At 36.6% G+C, this 15807-nt stretch overlaps 1 protein-coding gene across 1 annotated transcript; it reads left to right on the forward strand.

The window, feature by feature from the left end:
• Nucleotides 1-802: 802 nt before the first annotated feature.
• On the forward strand, nt 803-14370 carry LOC148877014 (coatomer subunit gamma-2-like). The gene is made up of 18 exons (XM_088980272.1): nt 803-966; nt 1395-1492; nt 1594-1644; nt 1782-1895; nt 1980-2180; nt 2263-2364; nt 5552-5659; nt 5747-5980; nt 7295-7545; nt 7652-7823; nt 7967-8122; nt 8982-9032; nt 9722-9862; nt 9942-10139; nt 10248-10379; nt 10454-10627; nt 12864-13103; nt 13734-14370. The coding sequence occupies exons 1-18, from the start codon at nt 921-923 to the stop codon at nt 13926-13928; spliced, it is 2664 nt and encodes an 887-aa protein (XP_088836398.1). The 5' UTR covers nt 803-920; the 3' UTR covers nt 13929-14370.
• Nucleotides 14371-15807: the final 1437 nt, after the last annotated feature.

The following is a 15807-nucleotide window of genomic DNA, read 5'->3' on the forward strand; positions in this document are numbered from 1 at the left end:
TTGTTTATATCACTCGATGTGTATTACTCCATCAGCCCATCTACAACAACTACCTTCCATTTTCTTTTATGTTGTCATCCATCCATCATCAGTCCATCCACAATAAGCAGCTTCTAAATTCAGTTAAAAACTGAATCGGATAAATCGAATTTTTAAAAACCAAACGTGTCAAATATAAAATTTAACCAAATTGAATTGCCGAAAAAAACCTAAAACTAAAATTTTTGGTTAGGTTTTTTGTTAAAACTAAATTTTATTAATATTGCACTAATACATATTATATATTAAGATATATATATATATTATAATATATGTTTTTATTAATATTATATATATTGGTGAAATAATATATTTAATTATACATGTAATAATATATTTTATATTATATGTACAATAAATTTTTGTTAATTTGGTTTTTTAGTTAACCGAATTTTTAATCCTAAAAATTTAAATCGAAACTAAAATTTTGTAGGGTTCAATTAACCAAACCAAATTAAACAAACTCAATCCGAAAATTTTGATTCGATTTTTTGGTTTTAACAAAACGATGCTCACCCCTATAGAAAGGCTATGTTCATATATTTTCTAGGTACCACTGTAACATCGGGCCGGGTTCGATAGGGCTGCCCAACCCAAGACCGATGGATCCTTGTAGAGTCGGGTCGTGGCTGGTTTACCATGACCTGACCCACATTTGACATCCTGCTACTGCTAAGAAATAACAATAGATTATGGATGTTTCAACTTTCAACTTTCAATTTGAAGGTTATTTTCGTCATTTTCAACGTTATGTACTTGTATTTCATTGCCCTCAACTCTAGTCGACCATACTTGAGGAGAGAGAGAGAGAGAGAGGATTGGGAACTCTCTCCTATTTCCACCCCAAGCGCACAGATCTCTCAAAAGCTTCTGATTTCGCCATGGCTCAACCCTTCGTGAAGAAGGATGATGATCGAGACGACGAAGGTAGGTCTCCTAACCCTTGAATCCACGCTTATTTCTACTAATGCCAATCGTGCTGTTTCATTTCACCCACTTATCTATCTTTTATTCCATTCTTTCGTGATTATGTAATCCGCATTAATGTTTAGCTTCATGTTCGTGGTTTAGAAGACTTAGATCCGGAATTTTCTTTTAGATCTACTGTTTTCTGCTTAGAAGGGAATTGTGCCTACTTGGTAGATCTGATGCGTAATTCTTATTTTATCCCTTTTCGGTTTTCGAGTTAATTTACATTTTGCTGCTCTTATTGCAATGTAGTTGGTATTAGGCATTAAGTTTCCGAATTTATCTGAGCTTCAGAGAGAGATCGTGATTTTATTCATTGATGAACCTATAATTGGCGAATATCTTTTATGGAGCTAATATCCGACGTTGTCATGCTTGTTTTGCAGCGGAATACTCCCCCTTTATTGGGATCGAGAAGGGTGCGGTTCTTCAAGAAGCTAGGGTTTTCCACGACCCCCAACTTGATCCCAGGAGATGTTCTCAGGTTCTGCTTTGTCATTTGATTCTGTAACTTGCTTTTCCTGCTTTGTTTGCCCCCAAGAATTGGCTTTTCAATTTCGTATGTCTTTTTTTCTTTGTTCACAGGTCATCACAAAACTCCTGTATTTACTTAACCAAGGAGAAACATTCACAAAGGTCAGATTTCTGCGTAACAGGCATTTTAACAACCCCCTCCCTCGGGATCCAACTCTTATTGCCTGCTGTTTTGGTCCATTTGAATGGTTTGAGTTTGTCTAGTTTGAGCATTTTGTCAATTTTAATGTGATTTATAGGTAGAAGCTACAGAAGTGTTCTTTGCTGTCACGAAGCTCTTTCAATCAAGGGATATAGGACTGAGGAGAATGGTTTATTTGATGATCAAGGAACTTTCCCCTTCAGCTGATGAGGTTATAGGATAAAACTCCTTTCTTTCCATTGCCCCCTTTCACTCCATTGAGGAATTAGGCACTGATTTATCCTCCTTGTCAAAGGTTATTATTGTCACGAGCTCTCTGATGAAGGATATGAACAGCAAGACTGACATGTATAGGGCCAATGCAATTCGAGTTCTCTGTAGAATTACTGATGGGACTCTTCTCACGCAAATAGAAAGATATTTGAAGCAAGCAATTGTAGACAAGAATCCTGTTGTGGCCAGTGCTGCTCTTGTTAGTGGGATTCACTTACTTCAGGTACAACTGTATGACCTTCATTGTTGGTGTGATATACACAATTGCTGGTTTTCTCTGCTCATGTCATTTACTATTGAAATAGACAAACCCAGAGATTGTGAAAAGATGGAGTAATGAAGTACAGGAAGCTGTTCAGTCACGGGCTGCCCTTGTACAGTTTCATGCTCTGGCTCTTCTCCACCAGGTAACTCTCTCTCTCTCTCTCTCTCTCTCTTCCTGATTCCTGCTTTCTGTTTCATCCACTTTTATAAGAGAAGCATGTGTTCTTTTCTTATCAGTAAAGAGAAGTATGTTTTCTTATTGTTCCATCACATAAGTTGCAACATAATAAGTTTTCATGGATTTGCTTTTTCCATAGCCTTAGTTGTATTTAGAAATAGATGTCACATACAGATAGGGCATACCCTGTGGAGAATAGATTATGTCATCAAAGTGGCATCGCCTTTTCTTGATGACTAAAAGGTTCTATTAGTGGTAAGGGATCAGATGTGCTTGTGAAGAACAGAAGAGGCTAGGAAACTATTAGATAGAGAAGAGAGCAAAGAGGAAGCACCAAGAGATTCGAAATCAGTCAAAGTTCTACAGAGATTAAAACTATAAGTGAGACCTTTCTCCCCTCTAGAGATTACCAAGGAGAGAGAGGGAGGGGCTGGGGATCCACCAAAGGTCTGACAAAAAACTTAATGTGGTGACCATTACCAAGACTGTATCTCAAAAAAGGAAGAGAAGTTTTGAGAAGTGGACAAGGCCATTGCCCAGAGGCTGTCTTGTTCCAAGGCGAAACACCAAAACCATTCTCTCAAAAAGGCAATGTTCCTTTCAAATAATGCCAACAATTCCTTCTTTCTAGAGAGCCATGTGGGGTAATCCTTGAATTCCATATTTTTAAAACAAGCAGCATATGGAAAATGGTGTTAGGTTCGACGGGGTTCTCCTTTTCTTGGAGAAACCCTTATATGGCCATGGTTTACAAACTGCCTTGGATTCCTAGAGGCCTTGAATCATAGGGCTCCCAAAAATTCTTAAATTTCAGTAAGTGACTCCAAGTAGTATAGTAAAAGGGAAGTTCAGGAGGGGGTGGAAAAATGATTATTCATGTTGGTGGTATAAAACTCATTTGTTGTAGATATCTCATTGTCTTGATAAATAGGTGGTTGGTTGTCAAGGTTTTATTTGAGAGGACTGTCCACATGAAAAAGCACAACTTAGGGGGATTTAGTGGCACAAATTTTGAACACCTGTCCTTCCCTGCTAAATAATTGTGGTCGACTCCAGTTCCCCCTAAAATAAAGGTCTTTTGTTGGGAGGCTGCTAAGAAAATTTTGAGCACCTGTGATAGACTCCAAAGGAAGTGTAATGTGTAAGTATCAGTCCCTTTCTCCCCATGTTTGTGTCCTTTTCTGGAAGAATAGGGAGAGTACCAACCATTTTTTTTTTTTTTGCAGTGCCCTTATACTTCAAAGATTTGGCATTGTTTTTGCTCTTTGATGGGAGAAGTGTGGATAGCACCTTCTAATGTGGTGGACCTGTTTAGGCCACAGTTTTTGAGATGCTCTATTGAAAGAAAGAAAGAAAGAAAGAAAGTTTGGTGGCAGTGTGTGAAAGGGGCAGTGCTATGAGGTTTGTGGTGTGGAAGGAATGGTAGAATCTTTGGAGAAAAATACAAGGAACTGGAGGAGTTTATTGATCTTACAACTATAAGGGCTGCTCACGGGCTTAGATCAATAAAGAGTTCAGTGGGATAAAGCTGAATGATCTGCTAAGAGGTTGGAATTTTATTGTGGACTTTAACAACAGGTTACAACAAAGGGTGGTGGAGTGGATCCCACCTGGAGAAGGAAGCTACAAATTAAAGTTTGATGGGTGCTGTCTTGGAAATCCTGGGACTTCTGGAGTTGGAGAAGTAGTCAGGAATTTTGGTGGTAATGTAATTGTCAGCCACTCAGGACCAGCTGGTTTTGGAATCTCTTCGAGGGCAGAACTGTTAGCTCTAGTGCAAGGCATTAAACTGGTGGCTCAGCGGGGTTTTTCAAATATATTAGTTGAAGGGGATTGCCAAACTGTCATTAGATGGATGAATTCTCAGGATTAAGCTCCTTGGCAATTTAGAATGCTGGTGAGATTGGCTCTTTCCTTGGGTACCAGATTGAACATCTCATTCATCTGGGTACCCAGGAGTGCAAATATGATAACTGATTTTTTGGCTAGGATGGGGGTAGGAAAGGATTGTTTGGATTGGGGATTCCCAGGCCCTGATTGTAACTTATAATCCGGGCCCGCCCATCTCATTCATCTGGGTACCCAGGGTTTTTTGTTTGGTGTTATATCTGCAGTATCTTTTGGGATGTAGAGGATATGTTGTACTTGGCCCACCCACTTTGTCAAGATGGGTGATTTTCACTTTTCATTAATGAAATTTATTTCTGATGCTTATCAAAAAAAAAAAAAAGGTGCCACAAACCCCTTATCAAGGAACAGGAATGTAATACTGCCTAAGAGCGTCTGGCTATTGAGTTTGATACTGGGTTATTGTTTCTTTTCCTTCCCTTTGTCTGGGGCTTTCACATACCATATGGAAGCTTGAAGTTGTGCTCATCTTACTCATTCTGGTGAAAAGTAATTTTAAATTGGAATATAGGAACTTTTTTGCCAAAAGAAAAAGAGCTCCACTTAAAACCAATGAAGAAACAGTACAAGGAGCAATTTGGCTGTCCTGATTATGCACTACCATATTTTATTTACAGGCATTATAACTAGTTCATGGGCAGCCATATTCAAAAATCTATTAGCACAGTTAATACATGTTATATCAAAAAGCCCCAACAGGTGTAAAGCATTCTCCTTAAGAGTTTTAACAGACCAGTCCACCTCTTCAGTATCTTATAAACTATTTACAACATCCACTGAGTCATGAAATACAAAAGGAGATTTGATATTCAATAAGATCACCTTCAGTCCATCGAGTAGAGCCCACCGTTCTGCTTGAAGGCTTCCTGAAGCTTGAATTCTTCAACTTTCTGCATAAACAGGAGAATTATTTTTTGTGAGTATAATGTAACCTGTTGCTGCAATCCCCATGTCAGGCGTGAAAGAGCCATAAATATATAGGAAAAACTTAATTGATGAAATCAGATGATGATTATGATATAATTTAGTACTTTGATTTGTTGTTAAAATTTTGGTTTATTTTCATACAAATCTGACTTCTGGTGTTCTTCTAGTTTTAAAATCCATACCATTTTATAGATTAAAAATGATAATGATCTACTTCTATCTCCATGGGAAGCTTGTAACTGGCTTCTTCTTTTGATTAATGAAACCTTGCTTACTTATAAAAAAAATAATGATCGACTTCTATTATTGACTTGCAGATACGGCAAAATGATCGATTAGCTGTTAGCAAGCTAGTTACCAGCTTGACAAGGGGATCGGTTCGTTCACCTTTGGCACAATGCCTCCTCATTCGTTATACAAGCCAGGTGCATTCATCTTATTGAAGCATTGTGTGGTAAAACTTGCAATGCAGTTAGTCCATCATATCTTAGCATTATTGAGCATTCATGTAGGTAATACGTGAGTCAGGCCTTAACACACAGACAGGAGATCGTCCCTTTTATGATTATCTTGAGGGTTGTCTACGACATAAAGCGGAAATGGTTATTTTTGAAGCTGCTAGAGCAATAACAGAGCTGAGTGGTGTAACCAGTCGAGAACTGACTCCTGCTATCACTGTACTGCAACTCTTTTTGAGTTCATCAAAACCAGTACTTCGTTTTGCTGCTATTCGCACTCTAAATAAGGTTTACTCTTTTGCACTTTCCTTTTTGATAGATCTTAGTACTTCTATCTTCAATATGGTATTTGTGAGATGCATTTCAAAGTAATTTAATTTTGGTTATACATATTCTCTAGTTCCTGTCTCTCCTCCATTAGTTTTTCCCTTCCTCTAAATGGATTTATCTAAAAGGGTTCACGGATTTGTTTTGGTGGTGAAATCATCTTAATAGAAATTAATTTTTTTAGGCTGAGAACTTGTAAGATATTTTCAATGAAAAAAGGGGAAGGAGCTATAACTCTAATGCAGTGGGAAAATAGCTGCCTTGAAGAGGCAAACAGCACCCCCTTGCCCCCCACCCAAAAGGAAAATTATCAATGAAAATAAGACCAACAAAATTCAGTCTACCTGAGGATTTTAGTGCTCCAATCCAAAACACTTTACAGTACCCTTCCTTTGCGAGGCTATCTGCTTCACAGTTGTCAAGGCCAGAAGGCCTGCATGGGTGACAGGGAAGCACCTTACTTCTTACAAATAAAAGATTTAGTTTGCATGATTTCAACACAAAAACATGTGCAATTGTAAATATTTTATGTCATTGCTGGAGCTCCAATCTTTTGAATGAAACTATAAAAGCATCCAATCTTTTGATGTGCCTTCTGTTGATTGCTAATTAAACTGTTACTTTTAAAAGTTGTGTCATTGTGGTGGTTTGCAATTACAATAAATTGACTAGAAGTTGCAGCCATATTGTTGTGATTGAAGGCTCATTCGGTGAATAGCTTGTGTCCCTAGCATTCTTAAATGCTGAGAATGTAAGGGTATGTGTCGTTTGAATTTCTGTTATATGTTAAGCCATTTTCTGTTCCACATGAATTTAAGGGTAGAAAAGTCATTGTATGTCATATGTCTTGTATAGATCTGTCCCAACAAGCCCCTATAACAGAAACTCTGTGCCACATGAGTTTCTGTTATATGTTAAGCCATTTTCTGTGCCACATTGAGTTTCTGTTATAGGGGCAGATCAGACATTTTGCACTTAATACATGCACTTATTTATAGTGGTTGACTGGGAGCAGGAGTCTAACTTTTTCCTCCCTTGAATAACATTAGAATTCTGTCTTCTTCTCTTCTACTCTGTGAACTTCAAGAATACCATATTCTAATCTAAAAACATCAGAACACTAGAAGGATAACTGTTTGGGGAACTTCAAATATATGATTTTCAGTTTCTGTAGGAATATGAGATTGTGAACAAACTCACCTTGACTAGATCATTATCTCACCTGACATAGTGTTCTGATTATTTCTTTCATTGTTTCTTTTTTGACTTTTGCAGGTCGCAATGACACATCCTATGGCAGTTACAAACTGCAATATAGATATGGAGAGCTTAATTTCAGATCAGAACAGAAGCATTGCAACACTTGCTATTACTACACTTTTGAAGACAGGAAATGAATCGAGTGTTGATCGTCTGATGAAACAGATAACTAACTTCATGTCAGATATTGCAGATGAGTTCAAGATTGTGGTTGTGGAAGCTATTCGGTCATTGTGCCTAAAGTTTCCACTTAAGTATCGAACATTGTGAGGGATCTTGGATTTTACCTGGAAAAGTTCTTTTCTTACTGTTTTGAACTCTTGGTTCTATGACATGCTTCTTGCTTTAGTTATTTTCAATCTTCCTTTTCAGGATGAACTTCCTAAGCAACATTCTTAGAGAAGAAGGGGGATTTGAATACAAGAAGGCAATTGTTGACTCCATTGTTATCCTTATAAGAGATATACCAGATGCCAAAGAAAGCGGATTATTTCACCTTTGTGAATTTATTGAGGACTGTGAATTCACATATTTGTCTACTCAGGTGGACATTTCTCCCTCAATATTTGCCTACGCAATTGTTGAACTGCTTGAATTTAAATAGTTTTCCCTCAATTTTATGTATATTTTGGTTCACATTTTTGTATCTACTGTATTATAATATGTATTTACTTGTTACTCTTCTAGATCCTACATTTTCTGGGAAATGAAGGGCCAAAGACATCAGATCCCAGTAAATATATCCGGTATATCTATAATCGGGTTATTCTTGAGAATGCAACTGTTCGGGCCAGTGCTGTTAGTACCTTGGCAAAGTTCGGTGCTATGGTTGATTCTTTGAAGGTAATTTCACACTTCATTAGTTTTTAACATCCACCATTAGGGGTGATCATGGGCCGAGCTGGGCCCGGGCCGGGCTTAACACCAATTATAAGGGCTTTAAGCTAGGTCTGGGCTCAGCCCGGTCCTCGCCCCGGGCCTAGATTGCAAGCCCAAGCCCAGACCTACATGGGCTTGGGATGGGCTTACGGGCTTTCCGGGCCTAATGAGTAATGACTTTGGGCCCAGGGCATCAAATAATAAAATTTAATTTATTTAAAGTTTTTAAATTAAATAATATGTAAATGTAATACATACAAAAAAATCACATAACCCAAAGTTAAATTGGGCTTGGCTAGGCTTTAGGCCTATGGCACAAAAAAAACAAGGCATGAGCCTCATTTAATTGTTAGACTTGATTTGGCTTGGGTTACCTATCGTTTTATAGATGAAGGCAAGGCATTCATTCCTATTCTTGAGAAATGTGGGACTTAGAACAACATTAAATAGTTAATGCAACCATTGAATGTTTTCCCAAGTCCCATATTGCTTGGGGAATGAGAATGAAGGCTTTTCCTTCACCTATCTAAGGCCTTGCTTGGGAGGACACATCTCATACTTGAATTGACTCAAGTGTTGACACATGTGTTGGCACATTTCAATTCATAAACAATTATTTTTGTGTTAAAAGTAATACTTAACTTATATATATATATATATATTGCGGGTCGGGCCAGGCTTAGACCGGGCTTGACATATTAGGCCCAAGCCCAGAAATTTGTGGGCTGGGCCAGGCCAGGCCAAGAATGATCACCCATATCCACCATTCAGCAGTTGATTAGTTAATTAACACAAGTTGAAACAATTGGACTACTTTTTGCAGCCTCGAATATTTGTTCTGCTGAGACGGTGCCTCTTTGACAGTGATGATGAAGTAAGTCTCAGTATAATCTTTAAATGTCCTGTCTAATGAAGTTGATTGATATGTACTTTATGCCTGGGGAGTAATTTCATTTGACTCATGAAATCATGTGTAATTAATTGATGCAAAACAAGTTTCACTTTTTTTTTGTCTTTCTGAACTACAATATGCATTGCATTTCTTTTATCACCAACAAAAAAAAAACTTCATTAGCAGTCAAGAGGGCAATATTGAAAGCAATAGGCATGGAAATGAAAAGCCTGTGAAAAAAAGATGGCTTGGACATTGTTTCTTTAGAATTTATGTTTGGTGGTGGTTTCTCTTGCAAAGATATATCTGCTAGGTATTTATATATTAATGCACATTAAAGTTTATCTTTTTGTTTTTTTGCATTATTGTGCTTGAATCTGGGATAAAGGATCTAAAACTTTGTTTGGTCTGTACTCATAGTAGACTATGTAAATTGGATATATAGCTACTGGAAATTTGAGTTAATTCAAACTCAATGCTTTCCTGGGAATATGGATCCAAAATGAACCATAGGAGTTGGGTTTGTTCCTTGAGGATTTTTGTGATTGAATTCAACTTCTTCAACCTGCCATTGGAATGAAAACATCATCTTGGTTTAAAGCAAGCCTGTTTTTTTATGGCTTCTGTCTTTCTTTGCTTGGTAGTATTTTCACATGCTAACCTGTTCACAGGTTCGTGATAGGGCAACACTCTATCTAAATACACTTGGAGGTGGTGATGGTTCCATTAATGGAAACAAAGAAGTGAAGGACTTCCTCTTTCGGTCTCTGGATGTTCCGTTGGTCAATTTGGAGATGAGCTTGAAGAACTATGTATGTCTTCCACTGGGCTCTCTTTCGTGTTTTTCAGTGGTTTATTTTTTGACATCATATATGTATGTTTTGGATGCAGGAGCCTTCAGAAGAACCTTTTGACATTGATTCTGTACCCAGGGAGGTTAAATCACAGCCTCTTGCTGAGAAGAAAGCCCCTGGGAAAAAGCCAACTGGGTTGGGTGCTCCGCCTAGTGGTCCCGCATCCACTATTGATGCTTATGAAAAGATGCTATCCTCCATCCCTGAATTTTCAAGCTTTGGAAAGCTTTTCAAGGTTTTTTTGATTGATCTTAACACAAGTGCACAGTGTTGTTTGTGTTTAATATGTTGAAAATTGAGGATTCATTTGTTTTTGCCTCCTTATTTTATTTTATTTTTTCAGTCATTGGCACCTGTAGAGCTCACAGAAGCTGAAACCGAATATGCTGTTAATGTTGTCAAGCACATCTATGATGGACATGTTGTATTCCAGTACAACTGCACAAACACTATTCCTGAACAACTATTGGAAAATGTATGCTTAATGCTGAACCCATGTTTGTTTCCTATCTCATTGAGAATTTGTAATAATCTTGCTCTCATTACCAGGTCACTGTTATTGTGGATGCTTCTGAGGCTGAGGAATTTTCTGAAGTTACATCCAAGCCTTTAAGATCATTACCTTATGACTCACCAGGGCAGACTTTCGTTGCATTTGAAAAGCCAGTTGGAGTTCCTGCTATTGGGAAATTCTCAAATATGCTTAAGTTCATCGTTAAAGAGGTATGTCCTCTCCTCACAAAAGAAAAAAAGTCCTCTACATGTTAGCCTCGTAGTGTTCCTACTATGTTTACCTTTTCTCAAATCTGGCCAATATTCTTGGAGTTGAAAATGTGGCTTCATGGTTGAGGTGTAATATTGTAAGCAGAGTGAGCTACTAGCCTGAGCCAGCTGGTGAAGATGTTCTTATAGTCTACTACTTCACGTCTTCACCTACTTACTAACCATCATCTGGACCTGTATATACATATTCCTAGGGGAGAGATAAAATGTTACAATCTTGTATTGGCACAAATCCTACAACTGTTGACTCTTATTTTATGGTGGTATTTTTAACAGATATTGCCTGGATGTTTATAACCTACTATCATATGTTTATTTTTCTCATATCCTTTGTAACTATTTAATATATTTTTCTAATGGAGGGTTATGAGGAATCTTGCTCTCAGAATTGGAAACCATACAATCTCAAATCCTTCCAACTTTTTGTAAATGTTAACAAGTTTTAAAATGCCTGTTGATGGAAATGTTGATCACCTAGGAATAGAAAATGCATCTGAAAAACTTTATAGAAAGCTTGAAAACATTGTGAAATCTTTGGAAATAGACAATGGTATTTTAAAAATGAAAAAAGACAACTTAGATGTACTCTTTTAAAATTATGGTGTTGTTATAAATTTATTGTATAAAAACAAGGATTGGAAAGTAAATAGACAAAGGTACTGCTATTGGAGCTACCTATAGTCTCTGAGAGTCAAACTTAATAGTTTCATATTAAAATCCGAAGTACATGTATATTGACGACAAATGTGTGAACTCATAAGTCTAAATTACCTTACGAACTACAAGATTATTTGTAGAACATAAAAAATAATGGAAGATGATGTTCCAATAGAAATAACAATGCTACTTTATACATTTATATTTTATAGAGTCATCTTTATTAATCTATTATTTTAACTTTTCTTTTTAATGAATATTAATTTTGATGAATATAATTATGTATTTATACAAGTATATAAACTTACTTGAATATGTAATACTATATCATGCTTATGGATGAATACATCTATTGACATTTTGGTCTGACCTTCTCAAAAGAAAATGCATTCATGCAGGCTTATATGATAAACTTTGATTGAATAATACAATATTTGACCAAGTCTGCATCTCCTACCTACAGGATGCTACAGCCACACATCTGGAGCATCTCTCATACCATACATGTATATTTCATTTCATGGGGAGATGTTCCCAATGTGTTGCTGTGGTGTGCTGTGGGTAGGAAATCCGGAGTATATTTGATCATTTTTTTGGAATTTTAAGATACCTTAAAAGTTTCTGTTGGTAGGGCTGAAAACTGAAAAATATTGGTTAACATTCCTGACATATGTTGACTTTCACAACCATGAATGTCAGTCTTATCACTGTTTAGTGTGTCTCTTAACAATGCCCCAATTCAGTTGGTCAGATCTCTGGCTTGTTGTACTTGTAGCAGAGACTTGGGGTTGCATCCTGCCTTCACCAAGGTTGGGGGGTTATGGGTTTGGGGGATGGACTACCCCCATTGTATAGCACCATGGAACAAAAAAACAAAAAAAAAAAACTCAATCTCCTTAGAGAAGTTATTTTGTTTTGATAATACCCAAATGGTAATTCTGCTCTCTTGTTCAACTGATCAATGATGTTAATCTTTTAGGTGGACCTGGTGAAAAGCTTACAAGTGGCCTAGTGTAACTACATTTTTATACATTGTAACAATTTGGTTGCATGCATTTTTTTATTAACTTGTGAGAAAGACTAGCAAATATTAGATTACTTAATCCTTTATCCACTCTTTGGTGACTCAGAGATTCAAGTAAGGTGCTTTTAAATTATGAAAGCAACAAATGAAATGTAAGGCCCAAAAGATAGATGCACAGGCTGTAGTCATAGAATTTATTCTACAACTCAACTCAGCCTTAATTCCAACATTTTATTTTTGATAACTGCCTCTTAATTTCAACTATTTGGAATTAAACCTTTTCTTACAGACTTGGGTTAAGTACTTGATAAATCCAAGGTATATTCTAATCCACTTGTGCAAATTGATTGGTAGGGTGAGAATTTATGTAATGGGGTTTCTAAATTAAGGTTTTCCTGATTTACAAGATGAAAAGTGAAAGACATCAATAAACAATCTTCAGTTATTTGGTTTGTATGCTCAGATGATTTTTTGTTTTGTATTGCCTTCTGTCAGGTTGATCCATCTACTGGTGAAGCAGAAGAAGATGGTGTTGAAGATGAATATCAGCTGGAGGACCTTGATGTTGTTGCTGCAGATTATATGTTGAAAGTGGGGGTCTCTAATTTTAGAAATACATGGGAAAGCATGGGACCAGATTGTGAGCGGGTTGATGAGTATGGCCTTGGTGTAAGGGAGAGCTTGGCAGAGGCTGTTGGTGCTGTCATTGACATTCTTGGCATGCAGCCCTGTGAGGTAAATCTTTTCTATTGGATTCTTTTGGACTCTTCAAGCACCTTAAAGTTGCCCTGTGATTACTTAGATCTCATACTTTTTCCTATATTTTGACTCCTATTAGAAGATGCCGTGGCAAAGAAGTTGGTATTTTCCATCTCTTTGCAATTGCATCAACTTCTATATATAATTTTTAACTAATATGACCAAAAGGATTTCAATCTTTTAGTCCTTCTGTGTGAGGTGAAACGCTATCTTTTAATTCGTCTTTTTAGGGAATGTGGGGTGGATAACGTAACTGGAAGTCAGCCATTTGTTACTGGTATAACACATGGCACATTGCTTACTATGCAAGGAACCTGTGGTTCTTTGGATCAATCCTCTGCCTCCTGTCAGATATAGAAATGCTTTCTGACCAACTTGATAGGCCAGTTGGTGTTTTTATTATCACTAGGTCTAGATACCAAGTTTCCTGTTAGAAATGTATCACCTGTTTCATTGATTTTTTTTCTCTTCAACAAATAGTCCAGTAGAAGTTTAAGGTGATTTGTTATATCTAGATATTAATTTTATTCCTTCTTTTGCCCTTCACTATCCTGAAGAGTCAACTAACCAGAAGCTTCTGAAATGCTTCCCGTGTCTGTTTTACAGGGCACTGAAGTTGTACCAAGCAATTCGAGGTCACACACATGCCTGTTGTCTGGTGTGTTTATAGGCAATGTCAAGGTGCTTGTCCGGTTGTCATTTGGAATTGATGGGCCCAAGCAGGTTGCCATGAAGCTGGCCGTTAGGTCTGAAGATCAAACAGTCAGCGATGCCATCCATGAGATCATTGCCAGCGGCTGATGGCAGCAGCTTTCATATTGTTGGACTTGATTTTCACCTTTTTCTGCTCCTTGGTTGAATGAGGCTGGAGAAATAGAGTTACCGGTGGTATTATAGCTAATGTCGACCTCAAACTAAAAGTTTGGACTTTGGAAGAAGCAGAGATCTGTTCCAGGTTAGCAATTCCAGTTTTTCTGGGAGGGGAGTTTGGATCCATACAGGGAACCCTTTTTTTTCCCTTCTTTCCCGGGGGGGGGGGGGGCGTAGGTTGTGTGTATTCATGATTGATACAGTTCTTTTATAGACTGGAAATTTAGGTAATATAGTGAATGATTCCATTTTTCAGATCCATTTACCATCAGTTTTCCTGTAATGTGGATTCGGTATATAGGCCGCCCTGTAAGTTGGTATTAGACCAAGTATTTAATTAAACTGGGCATTGAATAGGGGGCTTCTAACCAAATATCATATGGTTTTTCCTAAAGAAGTTTTATTTTTCTCATAGTGCAGTTAGTAGCAGAGGGGAACCATAAACCGTGGTCCAATTCGTTCCGGAAGATTTAAATGGAAAGATACATTACATACGCATTATATGGCAACACAAGCAAACAAGGACGGAGTAGGACTGTATTATGTGGTTAGGGCAATAATTCAGAACGCAACTCCTAGCGCCTCCAATGGCAATTTAGCATTTGAGAAATTTGACCTTCGTCCACGGTTCTTGTCCATCAAAGATCACCGGAGACCTGCACCGCATCTTTATGTTCTCCCATAAGACTTCTTGCATCTCTACGCTTTCAGAGTTGCAGTCTTGTTGATCTCTGTCCTTATCACAAGGCTTAACATATCACTACACAGAGCAATGACTACTTCCATTTCTTTTCACGGCTGAACTTGAACCCCTGTGGAATCTGGTGTTTATGACTCCTTCACACGCTATAACAATCCTTTAGGCATAAAGAACAATTCTAGCAGGCAGCTCAGCTGCTATTTTTCATCTCCCTATGGGCAGCGAAACCCATGAAGATGTTATTGACTGCTATTTTCATCTCCACATATTAGGATCTGGCAATCCTCTTGCTTAATGTATTTCAATAAAATAGTAGTACTGTAGTATTTGGCAAAAAAAAAAAAAAAAAAAAGAGAATAGTAGTGTCCTTTTAGGAAATGACATCCTTTCTTTTTAACCAACTAGATAAAGCGAAAGTCGACACTCTCAAGGTTTAAAAGTATATCAGAAATGCCAAGTGTATCGGAAAGGCAATTTTAAGAGATGTATCAAGATACGTCTTGGATATGCATGCGTATCGGAGAATAACTAAGATACGCTTTGAAACACTATAAATACTTTAATAAATCATAAAAATATATAACAATACTAAATATAAGACCTAAATGAGGTGTATATACATTAAGCTAATATATTTTAATGGTTTTATGAAGAAATATACTGTAGTTAATTATAATTTCATTAAAAATACTAAACTTAACTATAGTTTATAAATTATAATTCTTAAGTTTTAATGTTTAATGGGATGGGAAAAAACCAACTCTCTTATCCAACCATAAAATATGCATTAACACAACTTCTAAGTGAAAATATACTTAATAATTAATTATTATTTATTTTCAAAAAATAATAAAAATAAATAAAAATTATATATTATATTAAAAAATAGTTATTAAATAAAATTTTTAATTGCTTTGTGGAATATATGATAGATCATCTATAGAATTATAATATATTCAATCATTATGATCATATGATAAAATATAATTAATTAATTAATTATTTTTTAATTCTATAAATATAAAAATAAAAAATATTAAAGAATAAATTTCAATTGGTGTGGTCAAACAATAAAATATAATTAATTATTATTTAGTTTTATTCTAAAAA

Source organism: Nelumbo lutea, chromosome 1 (assembly GCF_056320005.1).
Source record: "Nelumbo lutea isolate HS-2025 chromosome 1, American lotus-T2T, whole genome shotgun sequence".
NCBI classification, from domain to species: domain Eukaryota; kingdom Viridiplantae; phylum Streptophyta; class Magnoliopsida; order Proteales; family Nelumbonaceae; genus Nelumbo; species Nelumbo lutea.